Raw genomic sequence first — 22,139 nt, forward strand, 5'->3', positions numbered from 1 at the left:
TGAAATAAACCTTTTTTTCTATTTTCTGACAGCAGTACAATGTATTTTGAGTTAAATAAATTACATACATTCTTCTTTTTGCGCCAATTAATTTAATTCAAAATTTTTTTTTGGCAACCATGTATAAATACCTAATGATATTAATGTTTATATTACTGAATAGAGAATTAAACGCCCTTTCAAATGACCTACCACACGACCCCTATTCCCATTAACAAAATTATCGATTACGTCATCACGCTCAGATGGATGACGTCACTAGTATGAAATATATGCCAAAAAATTGTAATTTAAAAATAAAAATCGACCTCTTTCGGGATTTTGCTCCAAAATCGTCCGTTTTAAAGAAATGAATTTATTCCATAATTTAGCCCCTCTGTATAATCTACTATAATAAATCTTTCATGTCTTCAATTATTTAATTATTGATAAATAATTAGGTACTTCCCTAAAATTTTAATTGAAAATGGCAGATTTTTTGGGAAAACTCGGATTTTCTGAGTAAAATTTTTGTTGAAGGAAATCGGAAAAAAAATAACTTTGTGCAGAACTAAATTACGGTGAATTTTTATTTGAGTGTTTTTGGCTCAAAGGAAAAAATATAGGAGTTACAGACCACTAATTGAAAAAAAAAAAGAAGATTTAGGAGTGCTAATTTGTTTATAAATAAAATAACACACTTTCTGCGGACTTGTCATACCCCATATTACTAATATATGCAATCTTAAGATTCGATTTTAGCAATAAAATAGCTGGTAAATAATTTTTCCCAAAAATGGTATTTTTTCGATAATTTTCCCAGACTATCAACAAAATCCAAGAAACCGAAGCGCCAACCCAAATTCTGAGCAGTCTCAACATAATAAGGTTAATATCCCCAAGAATCGCGCGGTGTCGAAATGAAATTGCGACTGTCGAAATGAATTAGAATCAGGCCCCAGGGGCCTGATTCTAATGCCGCTTTGAAGTTGAAAAGTACAGGGTCGCCGTTTTTCGCGTAGTACATGTCAGTGGTGATGTGATGTGTTAGTTCATCAGTGTTGCCGATGTCACCAACTTTATTACTCGTGAGAGATTCTTTTTGAATAATTTCTGGAATTTATGCAAAAGATTAACAATACAATCGCCATTCATCATCAATATTTTGTGTTATGTCCCAATTATTGACATAATTCTTACAGGCATACGTATAAAATTATGTTAAAAAATATTTAATATTATCAGAATGTCATAAAAGTTAAGTAAATCTGATAATTATGTACAAATCGGCAACACTGTCGATTTTCTACATTGTCTGGTACTACGCACAAAATGGCCGACGATCTGCGCCGTAATAGTGCGCGAACTTTTCCCGCCTTCTAGTGTGTCACTGCTGTTGCGTTTTCTATGCTGTGACCACAGCCACAGAAAGAAACGTGAACGTGAAACGTTAGAAATTTGAAACCCAAAAAGGCAAAAAGTGTCATGTGAAATAAGTAAAAACTTGAAATTAGTGTTAAAAACTAAATTTTATCGTTAATGAAAAAATTCATTGCCATTTCTTGCTTGTCACATACCTATTAAGTATACTTACTGAGCATAAAATGTTGATCATTGAAGGTTTAATATTTTCATAGTGTGATTTGCAAAAATTTTAATAATATTATAATACCATTTTTTAAAAACGTTTTAATTAATTTTTATGACATGGAGACAATTCAAGAAAAAGAAGTAACAATTAAGAAGGAACTTAAAAACGAAAATAATTCAGAAACAGATACTAAGCTCAAGCTCATTAAAAAGGAGGCAGAATTAACTAATGAGCACCATATTCAAGATGTGAATTCTAATGACATAAAGGAGCTAAACACAGAAATTAATCTTGAAAATATGAAATGTGAACAAAGTTCAAAGGAATACAGTGTGGCTTTTGAAGGTAAGGTTAATATAGATATACATAATATAAATATCCTGACCCACAAAAATATTGCATATTTTGAAATTAACATGTCAAATGAAATTTTTGTGTGCTGCTATCCTTAGGGCTGGTACTTTATGTCCCGGTTAGCTAACCGAGGTTTAATCGGGACAGAAAATACCGGCCCTAAGAATAACAGACTTAATAAATGCAATATGCAATTATAATATATATAATATCGGTTCACAAAGTTCCTCGAGGTCTTCCGATTTCCAATCTTTATCTCGTTCTGTCATTCCATAGATCATCCTCCGTGCAATTATAATTATTAATATAATTATAGCCCAATAATTATAATTGCATTTATGAAGTCTGTTATTCTTAGGGCCGGTATTTTCTGTGCCCATTAAACCTCGGTTAGCTAACCAGGGTTTCATCGGGACATAAGGTACCGACCCTTAGCCCCCAATGTCAAAGGAATAGGATTTCTTTTATATATAAATGCTATAATCGGATTTAAATTTGATCTGGGCTATATGGCCACCAATATAACTTTTAAATTGAATCTCAAGGTAAGGGTTCACTATTCTAGTAACATGAAGATGTGTGTTATCGTGCATTAGCACGAATTTGTCATATTCAATATGGCTGGAAAATGGCAATACATGATCTGCAATGTTAGTTAGCATTCACCTAATCATCTCCACATACTTGGTATGTTTTTTCAAAGTAATACTGTTCCAAAGCTCTATGTTGTCACTACCAAAAGTAACGCTCTGTATGAGGTTATAACTAACATACCATTCAACTACTCTTCTGTAGATGAAGTTTTGTGAATCTTGCTTCCATATGCTGAATATATGGCAGATGTAACCTCACACAGCGTATTAATTTTGGTAGAGGCATACTGCTATGGAGTGGTGTTTCTTGGAAATGATATACCAAATTTGTGGAGGTGATGGGATTAATAACAGCTGATATTATGTACATTAAAAACATTTTATAAGATCATGGTTTGCCATTTGCCAGCCATATTGGATGGCATATTCAAGTTAATGCCTAATAACTCATGTCTTCATGCCACTAGAATAGTGAATACTTACTTGATGAGAATCAATTTAAAAATTATATTGGCCACCATATTATTATATGACTATGACTATAACATATTAGACCAGTAAGTATCTGTTTTTAGGTGGATGTGAGAGGTGGCATTCAGATTTTTGTGGATAAAGTTAGGTGATAACTTCCTTAATAATAATTGATTTATGATCCTTCTCAAATATGCCCGGAACATTAATAAAAAAAATAAAATATTTAAAAATTTCAAAAAATTTTGTTTTTTTCTACTTTTTTTGCTTATAACTTTAAAAGATTAATTTTGGAACAAAGTCGTATAGGAATAAAACAAAGATAATTAAATTTTCTATCAGATGTGATTGGTTAAAAATGTCTTAATTTATCACCCTTGCTACAAAATAGCAATAAATATAAAATAAGGGGGCAAAACAAGCCTGTCCTTATTCAATGATTTTCCATCACTTAGGTTACACTTGGAACCTTCCTAATTCGCTTAGAAAATTTTTGTAATGTGCTAAAACCGTACACCAAATTTCATTAAAATTGACGTACTAGATTTTGAATAATAATTTTGCAATCTAAACAAAATCTTGCACAACAAAAACTAGAACATACAAAGATTTGTCAATTTTTTTACATATAAAGAAGCACTCCACCTATCTAATGCACTTTACAGAATTGAAATCGGATTGTTTAAGCAGCCTCAGCAATGTTTTAAAGTTATAAACAACTTTTTGGCTTATAAACAAATTAGTCCTGTGGCCAGGAGGGGGTGCTACGGGCTCCTTTATTTAGATGGACTTACCCAAGATTTTTATGTATTTTTTGACTCGTAGAACATGATTTTTTTGGGTAACAGTTGATCTGGATGTCGATCAGATTGTTAAAACAAAGAACTTGAGGAATTACATAACATCGATTTTTTGCAAAATAAAACTTTTTTGTATTTCTTGGGTAATTCTAAGCAAAAAATGTTGTTACAAGTTTTTTCGTAGGATACATAGTTTTCGAGATAAACGCAGTAGAACTTTCAAAAATTCGAAAAATTGCAACTTTTGAACGCGAATAACTTTTGATTAAAAAATAACATAGCAATCCTGCTAACAGCATTTGAAAGTTTAAGTCAAATTATACCGGTTTTAATTATTTTCTTTCCCATAATCGTCACTACGATGATGATTATTACAATTACAATCTGGTCATACTTGACCAATGAGCAATTTTAATCTAACCTAAATTATTACTGTTCCTTAAAATTAAGAGCTTACCCCATAGCGTCTCTTATCTAACCTAACAAGATAGTGCACTATTCTAGCATACACAATAACGCGCACAAGCACTATGCTCTGCTTTTCACTATCACCTATCACTTAAACTAGTTCATAAGGTTTTGTCCTCTTCAGTCTTCTAACTTGCCCAGTAGTATCGAGGAGCTGGATTGCCTCAATATTCTCGTGCATGTGAAGTCGTTGCTCGTGACTTCCTGCCATCTTCTTGATGATTATATCCACAGTTTCCATTCCTAGGTCCTTATGGATATCACTGTTTGTAACATACCAAGGAGCATCTACAATATTTCTTAGTATTTTGTTCTGGAATCTTTGTATTACTGTTATATTACTTGGTCTAGTACACCCCCATAGTGGGCATCCATAAGTCCATACAGGTCTCAATATTTGTTTGTAAATTAGTAACTTATTTATGCACCGACAATGTGGAGTTTCTTCCAATTAGCCAGTACATTTTTTTATATCTTATATTTAGTTCTTCCCTTTTTTTCTTAACGTGCACCTTCCAGCGTAGTTTTGCATCTAATTTATACCCAAATACTTAGCAGTATCTGCATATGGTACTTGGATATTGTTGATTATAACTGGTATATATTGTATTTTTTTGTTGGTGAAATTAACATGGACAGATTTAGCTTCATTTAGCCTGATTCTCCATTTTTGTGTCCACTTATAGATTTGGTTAACTGCTATTTGGACCTTGTTGGTCGCTTCTTCACTTGTCGTCCCTACTGCTTGAATAGCTGTATCATCAGCAAAGGTGGCAACTGTGTTGTCTTCCAGTACAAGTATATCACACGTGTATAGTAGGTATAGGACCGGACTCAACACACTGCCTTGTGGAACACCTGCTCTAATTTCTTTTAAGTCTGAAAAAAAGTTTTCTTGCTTAATTCTAAAATGTCTTTCTTTTATGTATGACTGTAAAAGTTTTGAGTACTGTATAGGTAAAAAACATTTTAGTTTGTATGTTAAACCTTCATGCTAGACTTTATCAAAAGTCTGTGCAACATCAAGGAATACAGTTGAACAGACTTTCTTTTCTTCTAGGGATCTTTCGATAATATTTGTGATTCTGTGCACCTGGTCAATTGTTGAATGCTTATTTCTAAATCCGAATTGATGTGTCAGTATCAAATTCCTTGCTTCAATAATTGGTTTTATTCGCTTAAGGAGCAGTGTCTCAAACAGCTTCGATATTACAGGAAGCTGAGATATCGATCTGTATGAGGAAACCGCATGTGCTGGTTTTCCTAGTTTAGGAATCATAATGACTTCCGCCATCTTCCATATCATTGGTACATATTTTAATCTGAATGCACCGTTAAAGAGGTTTGTTAATTTTACTATAGCTCTTCGGGGAAGATTTTTCAACAGCTCACCCATAATTAGATCATAGCCCGGAGCTTTCTTCGGATTAATATTTTCCCTTATTTCTTCAAGCACTTCTTTTGGTGTAGTTAGCCGAATCTCTTCCTCTAATTGAACAGGTTCCTCCCATCTTTCTTCATCCCCTTGAGGTTCATTTGGTTTGAATGTATTTTCAAGATGTATGGCAAATAGCTCTGCTTTTACTTCTCTGCTAATACTTCTGCTAGTTTAATAGGAGGAGAGTGCATAATAGGTCTTTTCAGTCTTTTAGTAGCTTTCCATAAGGAATAATCTGTACTACCGTCATCTGTTAGCTCCTGTAAGTAAGAATTAATCGAGTCATTCTTTAATTGTAGGATAGTTCTTTTGAGTTGTTGACTTGCACGATTTAGTTTAGTCTTATCTTGAGGAGACATTGTTTGTTGCCAAATTCTTCTCAGTTTTCTTTTTTCAATTATTATGTTCCTTATTTCCTTTGGATAATTGTTTCCTTTTAGCCTAGGTTTCAGCGTAGGAGTGTTTTCCCATGCTGCTTGCTGGATATTGTTCACCAACAATTCTGCTTCTTTATCTAATTGCTCTGCGTTTTGTATTGGTACACTTAGATTTATTCTGTCTTCAAGGCTTAGCTTAAAACTTGCCCAATCCATCCATTTATTTGTTAATGTGGGGTTACTTTGTTTTTTAATAATCCTGTCACTCATGGTTAGTACTATAGGGGAATGATCAGAATTTAAGTCCCAACAGTCATCAATGTCTATGAAATTAGTTGAAATATTCTTAATAATAAAGAAGTCTATTAAATCAGGGGTCTTGTTTCTATCCATAGGCCAGTAGGTTGGTCTACCAGTTGATAGTGCTTCACACCTCTGTTCTGTAATGGCTAACAATAGCTCCTTTCCCTTAGTAGTAGTGATTCTAGAGCCCCAGTGTGTGTTCTTTGCATTGAAGTCACCTCCAATAATGAACCTTTCCCCTAAGCTTTTCAAGAATTCATTATACTGCTCTTTTTTAATGGAATGTTTAGGTGGGCAGTATATTGAACTTATATTTATTTTAAAAGTTTTAGTTTTTATGTGTACTGTAGTAGCTTGAATATGTTCAGTTTTATATTCCAACTCTTCATGATGACATATATATTATCCTTTATGATGATTGCACTGCCTCCTTTGGCCGCATTGTCAGGGTGTATTGTATGATATACCTTATATCCTTTAAATTTGATGTAGGATTGATTTGTGAAATGCGTTTCAGAGACAAGAAACAAATCAATTTTTTCGATGTCAAGGATTACTTGTAGTTCTTGTTGATGATTAAGCAACCCGTTGGCATTCCATGCGATAATTCTAAGATCATTAGCCATTTCTTACCTTTGGAATAGCACCTTGAGCTCTATATTCCAGGGAAGTGACCCTTTCATTTAATTTTTTCAACTCCTGTAATATCATTTGTAGGGTTTGTTCTGTTTCTTTTTCAATCTCTGTTGTTTTTTGGTATTTATCATTCTGATAATTTTCATTGCGACCTTTTGTTACCGCACTATATGTCTTATTACTAGTAACTTTCTGTGCTTGTTTTCTTTCACCAGCATTTGACTTGGTTTCAGCTGACCTTCTGTCTGGAGGGTGTGGCAAATTCGTCTTTTTCAGACCTCTGTTTTTTATTTTCTGCATCTCCTTTGCGACGATACATCCTAGGTAGTTTGGCAGGATGGTTTTCGCCACAATGGACACATTTTGGTTTAACATTTTCAGGTTTATCGCAATCTTTAGTAAGATGTTTTTTTGTGCATTTAACACACCTTGGCCCTCTAGCACAGAACTTCCATGTGTGACCATATGCTTGACATCGTTTGCATTGCGGTCTTAGTTTGGGATTTTTAAAAAGCTGAATTTCAACTTTTGTTCCTAGATGTCCATTATCCCATATATTTTGTTGATATCTTCGTCTGGTCTGATGGTTAACATAAACATGTTTAATGGCTGTTTGGTTTGCCACTTTAGCTTTTTAACTGCGTCTATGGCTTTATAGCCTCTTTTTTGCAGATCTTCAACAATTTTTTGGGACGAGCAAGTGTGATGTAATCTCTTTACTATAACTTTTAGCGGTCTTTCTTGTTTGTTTTCGTATGAGTGATATTGGACATTTTCCTCTCTTAAAGCTTTTATTAATTTTCTGTACTCTTCACCGTCTTGTACATTAACTTTTATCACTTCACTATTCACCAGTTTAGTAGTAAAGTTTGTTATCTTCGACTTAAGGAAGTTACATAGGACTTCATATTCTTTGAAGCCTTCCACTACCACAGGTGGAGGCATTTTGGCTTTCCTAACTGCAGTTTCTTTGGAGCTATGTTTTTGTGGTGAGATGTATGGTGAAGTATCCATCTTACTAAATTTTTTAGATTAGTAGTCTAGAGTCTAGATTAGTCTAGAGTTTTAATTATTTGCATTGCTAAAAATTAATTTTTTTATTATTAAAAAAAGCTATTTGTTTATGAGCCAAAAAATTGTTTATAAGTTTAAAACATTGCTAAGGCCCCTTAAATAATACGATTTTAATTCTGTAAAGTGTATTAGATAGGTAGAGCACCTCTTTATATGTAAAAAAAAATTAGACAACTTCTAAATGGTCTACTTTTTGTTCAGAAAGATTTTAAAAAATTTGAACTTTTTTAAAAACATTTAGATTGCAAATTTAATATGCAAAATCTATTAGGTCGATTTTAATGAAATTCGGTACACGGTTTAAGTATGTTACAAAGAATTTCCTAAGCGAATTACTAAGGTTCTAAGTGCCACCAAAGTGGTTAAAAACATTGAATAACAACAGGCGTATTTTGCCCCCTTATTTGTATTTATTGCTATATTGCAGAAAAGGTAATACGTTAAGACATTTTTGACCAGTCGTAGATCATGCAAAATTCAATTATCTTTATTTTATTTCTTTACGACTTTGTTCCAAAACGAATCGTTTTAAAGTTATAAGCAAAGAAAGCAGAAAAAAATCGACGTTTTTCGAAATTTTTAAATATTTTAATTTTTTTATTAATGTTCCGGGCATATTTGAGAAGGAGCATAAGTCAATTATTATTACTGAAGGTGTCAGCTAACTTTATCTGCAGAAATCCGAATGCCACCTCTCACATCCAAAAATAGACGTTTTTTCACAGATCCTTACTGGTCTGTATAGCCCATATCAGATTTAAATCCGATTATCGCATTTATAGGATCCTTTAAAACATTGCATTCGGAAAAAAAACCTGATTCCTATGACACTGGAGGCAGCACAAAAAATTTCATCCGTTCTTTATTTTTCATGTCAATCATATCAGAAGAAAATGTTCATTAAACAATGATCAATAAAAGGCAAGGTGTATAATATATAAGAACTTTAAAGGTACATATCCATTATGTAACTGCTCCAATGGATAAGGCGTCTCGTATTTCCTAAACTTCTTGTCCGATTTGAGTGATTTTTTAGTATATTACAGCTTTATTCTTCAATAATATCGATGTAATAATATTATTGCTAAACAGGTAAGTGTCATTGTATACCGGGTGTAAAAATGATAGTGTGTTTTTTCCTCAAAGTTTGGAACATCCTGTGGAATATTCTGGCGTATATGAAATATTGAAATTAAATCTCAACTGTAGCCTTGGGCGTTCTTAACATTTTACTTTTTGATTCATTCGCTTATGTTGGATAATAAAAAAGTTAGGTACTTTAACAACTAGCAATGTTATTCATCAATACAGGGTGTTTCTAAATAAGTGCTACAAAGTTTAAGGGGTAATTCTGCATGAAGAAATAATGACCATTTGCTTTATAAACATATGTCCGCAAATGCTTTGTTTCTGAGATACGGGATGTTGAATTTCTTATTACAAACTGACGATTTATTTATTGCTCTAAAACTGGTTGAGATATGTAAATGAAATTGGGTAAGTTTTAAAAGATAGTTATTGCGCATTTTTTGACATACAATTAAGAATTTCTTAATTAAATTCTTAATTGTATGTCAAAAAATGCGCAATCACTGCTTCTTAAAACCTACCAAATTTCATTTGCATATCTCAACCGGTTTTAAAGCAATAAATAAATGGTCAGTTTGTAAGAAAAAATTCAACATCCTGTATCTCAGAAACGAAGAATTTGTGGACATATGTTTATAAAGCTAACGGTAATTATTTTTTCATGCAGAACTACCCCTTAAACTTTGTCGCACTTATTTAGAAACACCCTGTATTGATGATTAACATGGCTAGTTTTTAAAGTGTCTAACTTTTTTATTATCCCACATCAGCGAATGAATCAAAAAGCAAAATGTTAAGAAAGCTCAAGGCTACAGTTGAGTTTTAATTTCAATATTTTATATACCCTAGAATATTCTGCAGGGTGTTTTAAACTTTGAGGAAAAAAACACACTATCACTGTTACACCCAGTATACAATGACACCTGTTTAGCAATAATATTATTACATCGATGTTCTTGAAGAATAAAGCTATAATATACTAAAAAAATCACTCAAATAGGACAACAGATTAAGGAAATACGAGACATCAAGAATGTTCAATTTTTAAGGTGGTGCGTTAATTTTGATGCTTAGTGTATAAACTTCCACCAATTGAATCGCTGAGCAGGAGCACGAATGTATCCACTATGTGGAGCAGCTACAGGAAACACGGAGCACCAACGTAATGGATACATCAACGGCGTAACCAGGATGGCCCTAAGGGGGGGTTACAAGGCCCTAAGGGGGGGTTACAACTACTGGAAGGTCTCTAGCGGGTATGGTGTTAAGCATATAGAGCTCAAAGTATATCCCAGGGGGATTATAACCCCCAAACCCCCCCTGGTTAAGCCTATGGGATACGTGCCTTTAGATGCTATAGAATAGAAGCATTTTTTTTATTTCATTTATAAAAACATTCATTTTAAAATCTATATGTAGTTTGCTTTCAAGCATAAATTATTTTATACTTAAGGCCATCGGTACATAATTCGCAAACATTTTACGGCTATCCATACTTTTTCTGTTTTTACATGGCAAATTACGTGTAATAAAATTCACACTGGTATGCTTTTTCTCATGAGGATCTTTCAGTGCGTCACAGTTTTTCGATTTCTTTCTAATGCATTAAATTGTATGTGACAGAAAAAAACGCACGTCGGTGATAACATTTCGTCGGTGACATTTATAACATTTATTCTAGTTGTCAATAGATGGCGCTATAATCGAAAAAAAATTATTTACTAATTACATAATATATCTACGAATATAATCTGTACCATTTATATTTATAACACTATACAAATCAAAGAAAATACCATTTTATAAATGCAATAAACACAATTGATTTGTTTTTATGCAAAATTGCAAATAAAATGTGACAACTGTCAGATTTAACTAAAATGTCATGTTAGAATAAATGTCATAAATGTGTATTATCTCGGACTTACCTTTTTTTCTATTTGTGACGCACTGAAAAATGCTCATGAAAAGAAGCATATGGATATTTAAACATTACTAGAATGTCATTATACTTGAAAATGTCATCATTAACTTAAAGAAATGGCTTTTGAATGTTCTTGGATAACTGTTATTTGTATAATTGAAAATTATTACATAATTCAGTTAATAAATGTGATAATTTTTTCACTAACTATGTATTCAGTGATTGTAATAATTGATATGTACAACAAAAACTAATACTCAATCGAGAAAAGAGGAAAAGTGTTAAAGTGATTTTTTAATAATATATTGTTACTATGGAACGGTTACAGTTTTGAACATCTTTAACAAAATACTTGGATCACAGAATTTATTATCCTGATGTATTCTCTGCTTAGATCTTCCACGAATAATACACAATAAATAACTTTTTATTAAGTTCACGTCTTAAATCAATTATTTATCAAGTAAACTATACATCAATATTATTTAATCAACAACTCAAAATATTCCCGATGCCATGCCAAATATTTCAAATTGTCACTGTCCGACTGACAATATGCTGACAATATTCTATTCGACTGAGTGCGTTGTAAGACAAAGATAGATTTGGAAAATATTACCACGGACATTGTGTTCATTTTTTTCGAATCGTGAAAAAACCAATAAATATTTTTGAAAAATTTAAACGCAGAATGAAAGACTAAATTATTACCGAGGGCCGAAAGTCCCTTAGAATAAATAAAAGTTTATTTTGAATGAAATATCTATCTATAAGCGAGGTTCCTACAGCCTCTGCCGCTTCTCGCATTTCGACCGCCATCGTTTTCTGTCCATCCATTTGTCTTCTTTGATGGCTCTATCTTTCATGATGTGCCGTACATTTTCTTCCCAGGCAACTGAAGGTCTTCCCCTTCTTCTTCTTTGGTGTGGTATATAATGTAAAGCTTTCTTTAGCCATCTATCTTCATTCATTCGTTTCACGTGACCATACCACACTAGTTGTCTAGTTTCAATTCTATCTACACTGGAATATACAGTATGTGTCCTCCTTCTAATATCTTCATTCCTGATGTGATCTTTTTTAGATATACCACACGCTCTCCTTAGATAATCCATTTCTACTACTTCTATTCTTTTCCTATCTTTTTTTGTCATCTGCCAAACTTCTGCCCCATAACTCATAATAGGCTCTACCAAGGTACGATAGATTGTCAATTTCGTTTCTTGTCTTATATCTTTAGACCACAGTAGAGAGCTCAGAATGTTTACCGCTTTTTTGCCCTGCTGCGTTCTCTTTTCGATGTCTCTTTTGGTAGTGCCTTCTTTAGATATTATAGATTCGAGATATTTATATTCATTACATATTTTCGTGTTTCTAATTTCTAACTCTGGATCTTCTTCATCATCCCCTATTTTAAGATACTCTGTCTTTGACATATTCATATTGAGGCCCCATTTTTCATATTCTTTCTTTAGTTTTCTAAACATATAATCCATGTCTTCCTCATCATTCGCTACGACTACCTGATCATCTGCAAAAAACAAAGTTGTTAGACATTTACCACTGCCTATGTCTATTCCCATTCCGGATACTTGTTTCCTCCACTGCTCTAGCGATGATTGAATATATATTTTAAATAAAGTCGGAGACAGACAACATCCTTGTTTAAGCCCCTTTGATATAGGGAATGATTCAGATATAAAGTTTCCTTCTTTAACGACACTTCTTGCATTTTTGTATATATTTACGATAGCATCCACATACTCTCTACTGAGACCTACCTTCGTCAATGTTTGAAACAGTTTTTTTCAAAGGTACCGTATCGTATGCCTTCTCCAAATCTACAAACAATAGGTGGGTAGATAGATTCCTTGCCTTCCGTTTTTCTATGACCTGCTGCAGAACGAATATATTATGAGTGCACGATCTTCCTGCACGAAATCCACTTTGTTCTTCCATGTCTTTGTATTCTGATTTTATTCTTTTTTTTATTATTCGACCGTACAACCTCCCTACTGAGCTGGTAACAGTTATTCCTCTATAATTAGTGCATATGCGTTTATATCCTTTCTTGAATACTGAGCTGATGTATCCAACATTCCAATCATCAGGGATATTTTGTCCTTTTAAGCATTTATTAAATAGTTGAACCAACATCTCATGTAATATGTTTGGTCCGTACTTTACCAACTCAATTGGGATGTCTCCAGGTCCTGCTGCTTTACCGTTTTTAGATCTTTTGAGGGCTTCGCTTAACTTTCGCGAATGAAAGGGCTTCCGCTTTGTATAACTTTTGTCATTGTTAGAGTTACATAATATTAAATTTGGTCTAACTCAGAGATTGTTAAAAATCTGCTAGTTAATTTTAATAAATGATTATTTATTTTGTACCTCATTTATTCTTATTCCCTTTATATTTACATTTACTTATATATTTAATATGTTTAGTATTTGACACCAGTGTAAGATACCTGGTAGAATGAACGAAGATCATTTTCATGGCGCCCATGATTTGTTAGTTTTAATTAATTGGTTCTTCTTTAGCACTTATTCATCTTTATACATTTTCAGTACCTTATTCTTATATTAATATTTACCTTTTTTGGTCATCATTATCTACTATGAGCTACTGTTTTTCGACAGGCATGCAAACGAGCCGTATCCATCCTTGAGTGTCAAGTTGTTCTCTTGCATCTTTTGCTAGCCAACTCTATTCAGTTTGCCTCTGTCTATTCATACTTTTATTATTTCAGTTCATCTATTTCTACATCTCATTATCCCCCCATACAAGTCTCTTCACTTCTACATCCTTCCACTTTCCTCCACTAATACTACTGGAAAGTAGTATTTTTCCTACTGAGGCTTCTCAACGTAGAAGCCACTACACTCTCTTCTTTACATCCCATCTATTTTCATTTTTGTCCCACTAGTTACTCTCCTTTTTCCTTACTTATGTTGGAGTGTATCTTTCTTTTTATTTTCACTCCAACAGAAATTTTCTTTTGATTTGTTTCATTGATATGAATGAAATATTTGAAATTAAAAAGCACTCTAAATTTTCTTTTAGTTTTTCACCCCTGTAACTTATTAAAATAAACATTATAGAAGTTTTCAGGGACTTTCGGCCCTCGCTAATAACGTAATCTTTCATTCTGCGTTTAAATTTTTCAAAAATTCTTATTAGTTTTCTCAGGTTTCGAAAAAAATTAATCCCCATTTGAATAGCATTGCAGCCGAAAATACGTACACATCCCCTTAAGTATGTACAGTCTTTTTATTTAGGGTGGTTTCATATATTTGAGTAATATTTCCAATGAAAGATAAAAGCAGTTTCTTCTTCTTAAAGTACCGTCTCCTAATCAGAGGTTGGATATATCACTATCTTTACTCCTATCTACCACTACTCTAAAGAGTTCTATTGAAATGCGCTTAAATCAGTCCCTTATCTTTTTCAACCATGACACTCTTCTTCTTCCTATACTCCTTCATCATCTTATCTTTCCCTGTATTATCAGACTTAGCATTTCATATTACTGTCCCTTCATTAAGTGTCCCAAATATTGTAACTTTCTCATTTTTATTGTGTTTATTATTTCGTATTCTTTGTTTATTTCTCTCAATACTTCCATGTTAGTTTTCTTCTGTGACCATGCTATTCTAAGCATCCTTCTGTAACACCACATTTAAATGACTATAGCTTATTTATGTCCAGCTTTCAAGTCCAGAATATTGAACACATATAGTATCTCAGGGCTCTTCATCTCAAAACAGTTTATGAATCGATAATTGTTTTCTTATTACTTCTTTGTTACGTTACAATTTATGTTTTACAAAGGAACAATAAGTACAAGAGCAAGGATCTGGTCAAAGGCATCACAAGTTTGAGTTATACAAAAGTTTTAAGGGGCTTAACATGGTAACGTTTATTTAATTAGCCTATCATGAGATAGGGTTAATGTGGGTAATTGGAAACACTATTTGAAATTTCATGACATCTAACCATTTTAGATTTATTTAAAAATATATTGTTTCATATTATAATAAAATAAAAGCTTTTGGCTATTATACAATAAGTCTACAGTAGAATGTCTTTAAAAACTAGTAAGAAAAAGTCACAAAAAATAAGATATTCAAAGTTTCCATTTACCCCAGAAATTTTAAGAAAAAAAACTAAAAAACGGGGTAAAAGTAAACAACAATCTCAGACTGTTAAACATGTAACAATATTGTTTTCAATTTTGGCTGACCATGCAGTAGACACGCTAGTTAGGTCCGTGAAGTTAGCCCGAAAAAGTCGGGAAAAAATAAATATGACCGACGCCATTTGATTGTCCATTGATTGTCCACGTTTGTCCGCTGTGTTATTTCGTTAGTCCACCCATCAATTTTTTTTATAAACAAAAATTTTTTTTCGGGCTAACTTCACAAATCCACAAATTTTCGAAAATTTAAAATTTCTCTTGATGTATTGTTTGTCCATCGTTTGTCCATGTTTGTCCACCCACAGATATTTAAAAAAAAATGTTTATACATATTTCTTACGGATAATAGAACAGTACTGCTAAAAAAGTACTTCAGACTTCAGACTCCATTAGAATGAATGTTTCTGCAGGGGCAGAATCTCAACTACCCGTTTGTCCACACCCTCGCAGCGTTTGTCCAACCCCTTAAAGTGCGAAACGATCCCCCTGGAGATTGTAATTATTTTTATTAATTCTCAATTCGGGCTAACCTCACGTCCGCTTAAATGCATATTTAAACATAAATTCGGGGACAGAATCCCAACTACACGTTTGTCCACCCCTTCGCAGCGTTTGTCCAACCCCTTAAAGTGCGAAACGACCCCCCTGGAGATTGTAATTATTTTTTTTATTTCTCAATTCGGGCTAATTTCACGTCCGCTTAAATGCGTATTTAAACGTAAATTCGGGGACAGAATCCCAACTACCCGTTTGTCCACCCCTTCGCATCTTTTGTCAAACCCCTTAAAGTGCGAAACGCCCCCCCCCCCCTGGAGATTGTAATTATTTTTTTTATTTCTCAATTTGGGATAACTTCACGTCCGCTTAAATGCGTATTTAAACGTTAATTCGGGGACAGAATCACAACTACCCGTTTGTCCACTCCTTCGCAGCGTTTATCCAACCCCCCTGGAGATTGTAATTATTTTTAATTTCTTAATTAGGACTATTTCTTAATTTTGTGTGGTTATGTCACATGAAAAAATCAAAGTTATTAATTAAACTAAACAAATGAAAAACACTGAACTTATTATTAAATAAATACAGACTACTCGTACTTTATAAATCCTTTATTTTACAACACTTATTTTACAACTCTCGGCATACAATATAGAGGAACCCCCTCTGTGGCTCAGTGGTAAGAGTGCCTAACCTTTGGATCGAAAGTTCCGAATGGTAGTGAGTTCAAATCCCGCCAGGGTCAGGAATTTTTTCATTTATTATAAATTAATAAATGAAAATAGTTTATGTCCTTGTGGGATCGGTACTTACCGGAGGGACCGCAGACGTTCGGATACAATTAGCGTCTTGTTGCGAAGACAATGACGTCGACTTTTGCAAAGTAACAAGACACTTACTCAACACACACACTACACATTACACCCGAGTTAGTGATAAGTTATACAATTACGTGGCTAAAGGTTCTAGTTCTAAACCAAGGCCAGAATCAGAGAAAAAAATTTTACAACACGTAAGATTTATTAAAACACAATACTAATAAACAAATAACTATGTAAGGAGTCACACGGTTCCCGGGAAGGGGGGTTATCGTGGGAGGTCTTGTCACTGGGAATTTTCCGGCGTCAACTTATTTTTTAATGATTCTTTAGTCAAAATTCACTGAGAGCGAAATCGCAGCACGTTCTTTTTTTAACTAAGCGTGAAATGCATTTTTTCTGCACAAAGCACTATTCCGTAAGCATTTTACATCGTTTGAAATTCATATTGTATAACCAATATTTTTTTCTTTCAAAAACTATCAGAAGTAGTTTTGGTGACATTAATACATTAGCCTGAATTTTTTCAGATTTTTCTGACTACTCTAAGACCACTTTTTGAGGCTTTGAAAATGATTTTCTCATTTTTGTAACAGTTTTAAACGCTTTTGAGATAGTGCTCTTTTTCCGGGTGTGAGTATATAAATATACTTTATTCAATTTAATTCAAATACAAGCTTAAATTATGCGCCAATTTAAAAAATTAACTATAAGGGAGGTATTTATTTTTGCTTTGCAGGTGTTACAGGTAGAAATTCAATAACCATGCCGGATTCGACAAAAAATTAGTGCCGTACAAAGATACAATGGAACGCAAATTTAAAATGGCATTATAATGTCATAATAATATTATTATTTAAAAAAAAATTGTTTTCTTTTTCAATACAAAAAATGTAACACTTTGCCAATTTATTATACATCTAATATCTCTAATAATTGTTAATATTTTGCGGTCAACATATATCTGCATATTTATTTATATAATAAATAAATAATATAATATTATAATTACGTATGTTATCGAATTTCTACCTGTAACATCTATAGTGCAAAAATAAGCATCTCACTTATATACTCTCGGACAAAAATATTGCATATGCATGTGGAATGAAATTTTTTGTGCTGCTATCCTTAGCCCCCTGTATCATAGGAATAGGATTTATTTTCCGAATGCCATTTTTTAAAGTATCACATAAATACTATAATCGGATCTAAATCTGATCTGGGCTATATACTGGCCAATATAATTTTTTTAAATTGAATCTCATCAAGATAAGTATTCACTATGCTAACGACAAGAAGAAGTGCGTTAGCACCAATATGTCATATCCAATATGGCTTTCAAATGGCAAAACATGATCTTCTAAAATGTTTTCAATGTACATATCAGTTGACATTCGCCTAATCACCTTCACGTGTTCGGTATGTCCTTTCAAAGCAATACCGCTCCCTAGCACTATGTCGCCACCACCAAAACTAACGTTCTGTATGAGGTTACAACTGACATACTGTTCGCCAACTCTTCTGTAGACGAAGTCTTGTAAATCTTGCTTCCATATGGTGAACGGTATGCCAGATATAACCTCATACAGAGGGTTAATTTTGGTGGTGGCGGCATAGTGCTATGTATGAAGTGGTATTTCTTGGTAAGGAGATACTGAACTTGTGGAGGTGATTGGGTGAATGATAGCTGATATGTACATTAAAACATTTTATAAGATCATGTTGTGCCATTTACCAGCCATATTGGATAACAAATTCGTGTACCATGACGCAAGTCTTAATGTCGGTAGAATAGTGAATACTTACCTCGATGTGATTCAATTTAAAAATTATATTGGCCACCATATAGCCCACATTAAATTTAAATCCGATTAAACCATTTATATGAAACATTACAAAAATTTGGTTTCTGAAAAGAAATCCTATTTCTGACACTGGGGGCAGCACAAATTTTTTTATTTCACACGTTAATTTCAAAATATGCAAATTTTTTGTCCGTGAGTGTATATTAGTTTATTTTTCAAATTGGCGCCTAATTTAAGCTTGTATTTTGTATTTATAGTATACTAATAATATCATTAAATTGAATAAAGTATATTTACATACTCACACCTGGAAAAAGAGCAATACCTAAAAAGCGTTTAAAAGTGTCAAAAAAGTGAAAAATCATTTTCAAAGCCTCAAAAAGTGGTCTTAGAGTAGTCAGAAAATCTGAAAAAAATTCAGGCTAATGTATTAATGTCCCCAAAACTACTTCTGATAGTTTTTGAAAGAAAAAAATATTGGAAATACAATATGAATTTCAAACGATGTAAAATACCTACTTACGGAATAGAGAGCTTTGTGCAAAAAATGCATTTCGCGCTTAATTAAAAAAAGAACGTGCTGCGATTTCGCTCTCAGTGAATTTTGACTAAAGAATCATTAAGAAATAAGTTGACGGAAAATTCCCAGTGACAAGATCTCCCACGATAACCCCTCTTCACGGGAACCGTGGTCAAACATAATTTATTTGTAACAATTGAATGGGCCCGCCGAATACCGTTGTAAGCTTCACATTGTTTTTGAGAAGTCAAAGAAAAAGTTTTAAAATTGTGATAATGGTGAGTTTATACATTTTAAGGGTGAATAATCTAGTTTGGAATTTGTATTTTTAAACTGTATTACTAACCCTCAAAATGTATAAGTTTGCAATTGTTATAATTTTAAAACTTTTTTTTCAATTTCTTAAAAACACGAGTGATGTGGCGCTTACGTTATTCAGCGGGCCCATTTCATTTATTTGGTCGCAAACACACTGAAAAAATCATTCACAATCGTTGTCTTAAGCGTCGTTTAAACACAACGATAAGTCACAGCAACTAGTTGTGATGACAAGTTGAAACGCTGTTTAGACGCTGCGATTCAATGCGATACCACCTTCAACCCAACTCCAACTTTGATAAGTTGTGCGATGCACCGTTTACACACAATGATAAGTTGCAACAACTCGATTGACCTTGATAAGTTGTTTGATTTATCGCTGTGTTTAAACGACCCTTTAGATACCAAAAATAATGTTTTCGATTATTCACGAAACAAACAAACAAACAAAAATATTGTTGACATGTCATAAATAACTTTGCGGCACCGTCTTCGAAGGGCTAACCGGTTCGCATAACAACAGATTCAGCATCACTCTATTACACAACAGAATAGATGATTTCTTGAGGGTTGGCACAGCTTGATATGTCAACATATCATCTTATGCTTTCGTTGAAAACTCTTAAACCATCTATCCAAAACTAGTAAATCTTAAATCGTTTTAATGCAAAGTTTTTTCTCAAATCTAGTGCACTTCTTTTATTGTTTTTTTTTTTATTTTAGATTCTGAACAACAAACGCATTCTGAAGACAAACCGTTTAAGCTGAAAATTCATTTGCGGAGCGATACAGAAGAGAAGCCTTATAAATGTGAAATATGTTCCAAAGAGTTCACGCTCAAAGGAAGTTTGAAAAGGCATATGTCCGTAGGTCATACTAAACAAAAACCGTTTAAATGTGATGTCTGTTCTAAAGAGCTTGCTACAAGAGGTAGTTTAACACGACATATGAGAGTTCATACTAAAGATACTGAAGAAAAACCCCATACACCCCAGCTTTATGAATGTGAATCATGTTTTAAAGTTTTTACTGCTCGTAGTAAACTAAATAGACACTTAACAACACATGATGAAGACAACGACAACCGTATTAAATGTGAAATTTGTTCAAAAACTTTTAAACATCGCAGTCATTTTAAGACCCACCTTCTATTACATTCCGATGATAAACCTTTTAAATGTGAGTTTTGTTCTAAACAGTTTCTAGAAAATAATAGGCTGCAACTTCATATGCGGGTTCATACAGAAGAGAAGCCTTATAAATGTGAAATATGTTTCAAAGAGTTCACACGTAAGGAAAGTTTGAGAAATCATATGTATAGAGAGCATACTGAACAAAAACCTTTTAACAATTTAACATGTGATATCTGTTCTAAAGAGCTTACTACACAAGCTAGTTTGACACGGCATATGAGAGTGCATAATGGAGAAAAACCATTTCAGTGTGACCTTTGTGACGCTCAGTTTGCAAATAATTATGCTCTGGGTCTTCACAAGCGTGCACATTCAGGAGAACTTCCAAAATGTAATGTTTGCCTTAAGCAATTTAGTGAAAATAGTAAATTAAAAATACACATGAGAACGCATAATAAAGAGACATGTTTTCAATGTGAGGTGTGTTCAAAGTCATTTACGGAAAATAGGAAATTGTTAGAACACATGCGTATGCATACAGGTGAGAGACCTTTTAAATGTGAAATATGCTCAAAACAGTTTGCTCAAAATGGAAGTTTAACGAGACATATGTTGATTCATTCTGAAGAGAAACCTTTTAAATGTGACGTTTGTTCCCGTCAGTTTACACAGAAAATTAATTTAGAAAAACATTGTCGTAGACATACCGAAAGAAAATCTTCAGACTGACATTTTATTTAAATGAAAATTACAATATATAGAGCTGCGACTGACTAAGTAAAATGCATGACTAGGGATCTTTGTAATTAGCAGATTCTTCAAAACAAGTTTAAACTTTTTAATAACATTTTTATACGAATAAAATTATTTTTCAATTTTTTTTTAGTTTTATACTCCATCCATCTATCCAATGGCACTACAGACCAAGTCGGACCTTGGACGCCTACAGTAAGCTTCTCGAAAGATCTTGATCTATACCCCAGGCTGTGGGTGAAAAAACGTGATATAATTCAGGAATTTTTGAAACCTATCAGGTGTTCTAAAGGACGATGCCAGGAATAACTTATACTAAAATGTGACCAAAAATATTGTGAGCTTTTTTTTAATTGCGATTTTCATTTGTTAAATTTGCAATTTTGAAAGATTTTTAATTTTGCAGCTTAGGATATTGATTTTAGAGAAAAACTTTTTGATAGAAAGTTGTAGTAAATTAAAAAACCTACAATTTGAGCTATGGTAAGTTTAATTTCGTTTATTGGTTATTGCAAAATAGCCTGCGAAAGGACCAAAATGGCCGTTTTTTACAATTGCGTTATTTATTGTACAAATTATTTTTTTTAAAGCTTTAAAATGAAGATCTTTCAATTCCAAACATAAAACAAAATTGTAAAGCCGGATTAACGAAGTTGTTGCTTAGATATTATAAATTGTTTATCCCAAGAGGTCAAATGTCGAAGGCTATAACTTTTTGAAAAAAAATCGTAGAGAGTTGATGAAACATCCAGTCTTCTTCTAAAGAGTTATGTTTTCATATTCTGATGTAAATAAATGCGTAAAACATTTTTAAACCTCTAATTTTTAATTTTGAAAATAAGGGGGCAAATTTCGTTATAAACATTTAGAGCTGAAGCGGCCCAGTACATCCTATAAGTTTTTAACTTTCAGATTATTGTTGCTGAAGACGAAACGAAGATTTATAAAAAAATAAAAAATTTCTGCGACCAACTGAAGCCGAGCTAAATGTT

General features: G+C 32.9%; 1 protein-coding gene across 1 annotated transcript; it reads left to right on the forward strand.

Moving 5' to 3' along the window:
- The first annotated feature begins 1,033 nt into the window (after positions 1-1,033).
- On the forward strand, positions 1,034-21,272 carry LOC126883709 (zinc finger protein 501-like). The gene is made up of 2 exons (XM_050649374.1): positions 1,034-1,915; positions 19,985-21,272. Exons 1-2 carry the CDS (start codon positions 1,687-1,689, stop codon positions 21,121-21,123), a joined length of 1,368 nt encoding a protein of 455 aa, XP_050505331.1. The 5' UTR covers positions 1,034-1,686; the 3' UTR covers positions 21,124-21,272.
- Positions 21,273-22,139: the final 867 nt, after the last annotated feature.

Source organism: Diabrotica virgifera, chromosome 1 (assembly GCF_917563875.1).
Source record: "Diabrotica virgifera virgifera chromosome 1, PGI_DIABVI_V3a".
Taxonomy (NCBI): domain Eukaryota; kingdom Metazoa; phylum Arthropoda; class Insecta; order Coleoptera; family Chrysomelidae; genus Diabrotica; species Diabrotica virgifera.

Bases quoted from the DNA above. Each gene is read 5' to 3' on its own strand.
- LOC126883709 (XM_050649374.1), top strand. From the start codon at position 1,687: ATGGAGACAATTCAAGAAAAAGAAGTAACAATTAAGAAGGAACTTAAA. The intron at 1,916-19,984 runs GTAAGGTTAATA...TTTTTATTTTAG, and splicing joins ATACAGTGTGGCTTTTGAAG to ATTCTGAACAACAAACGCAT.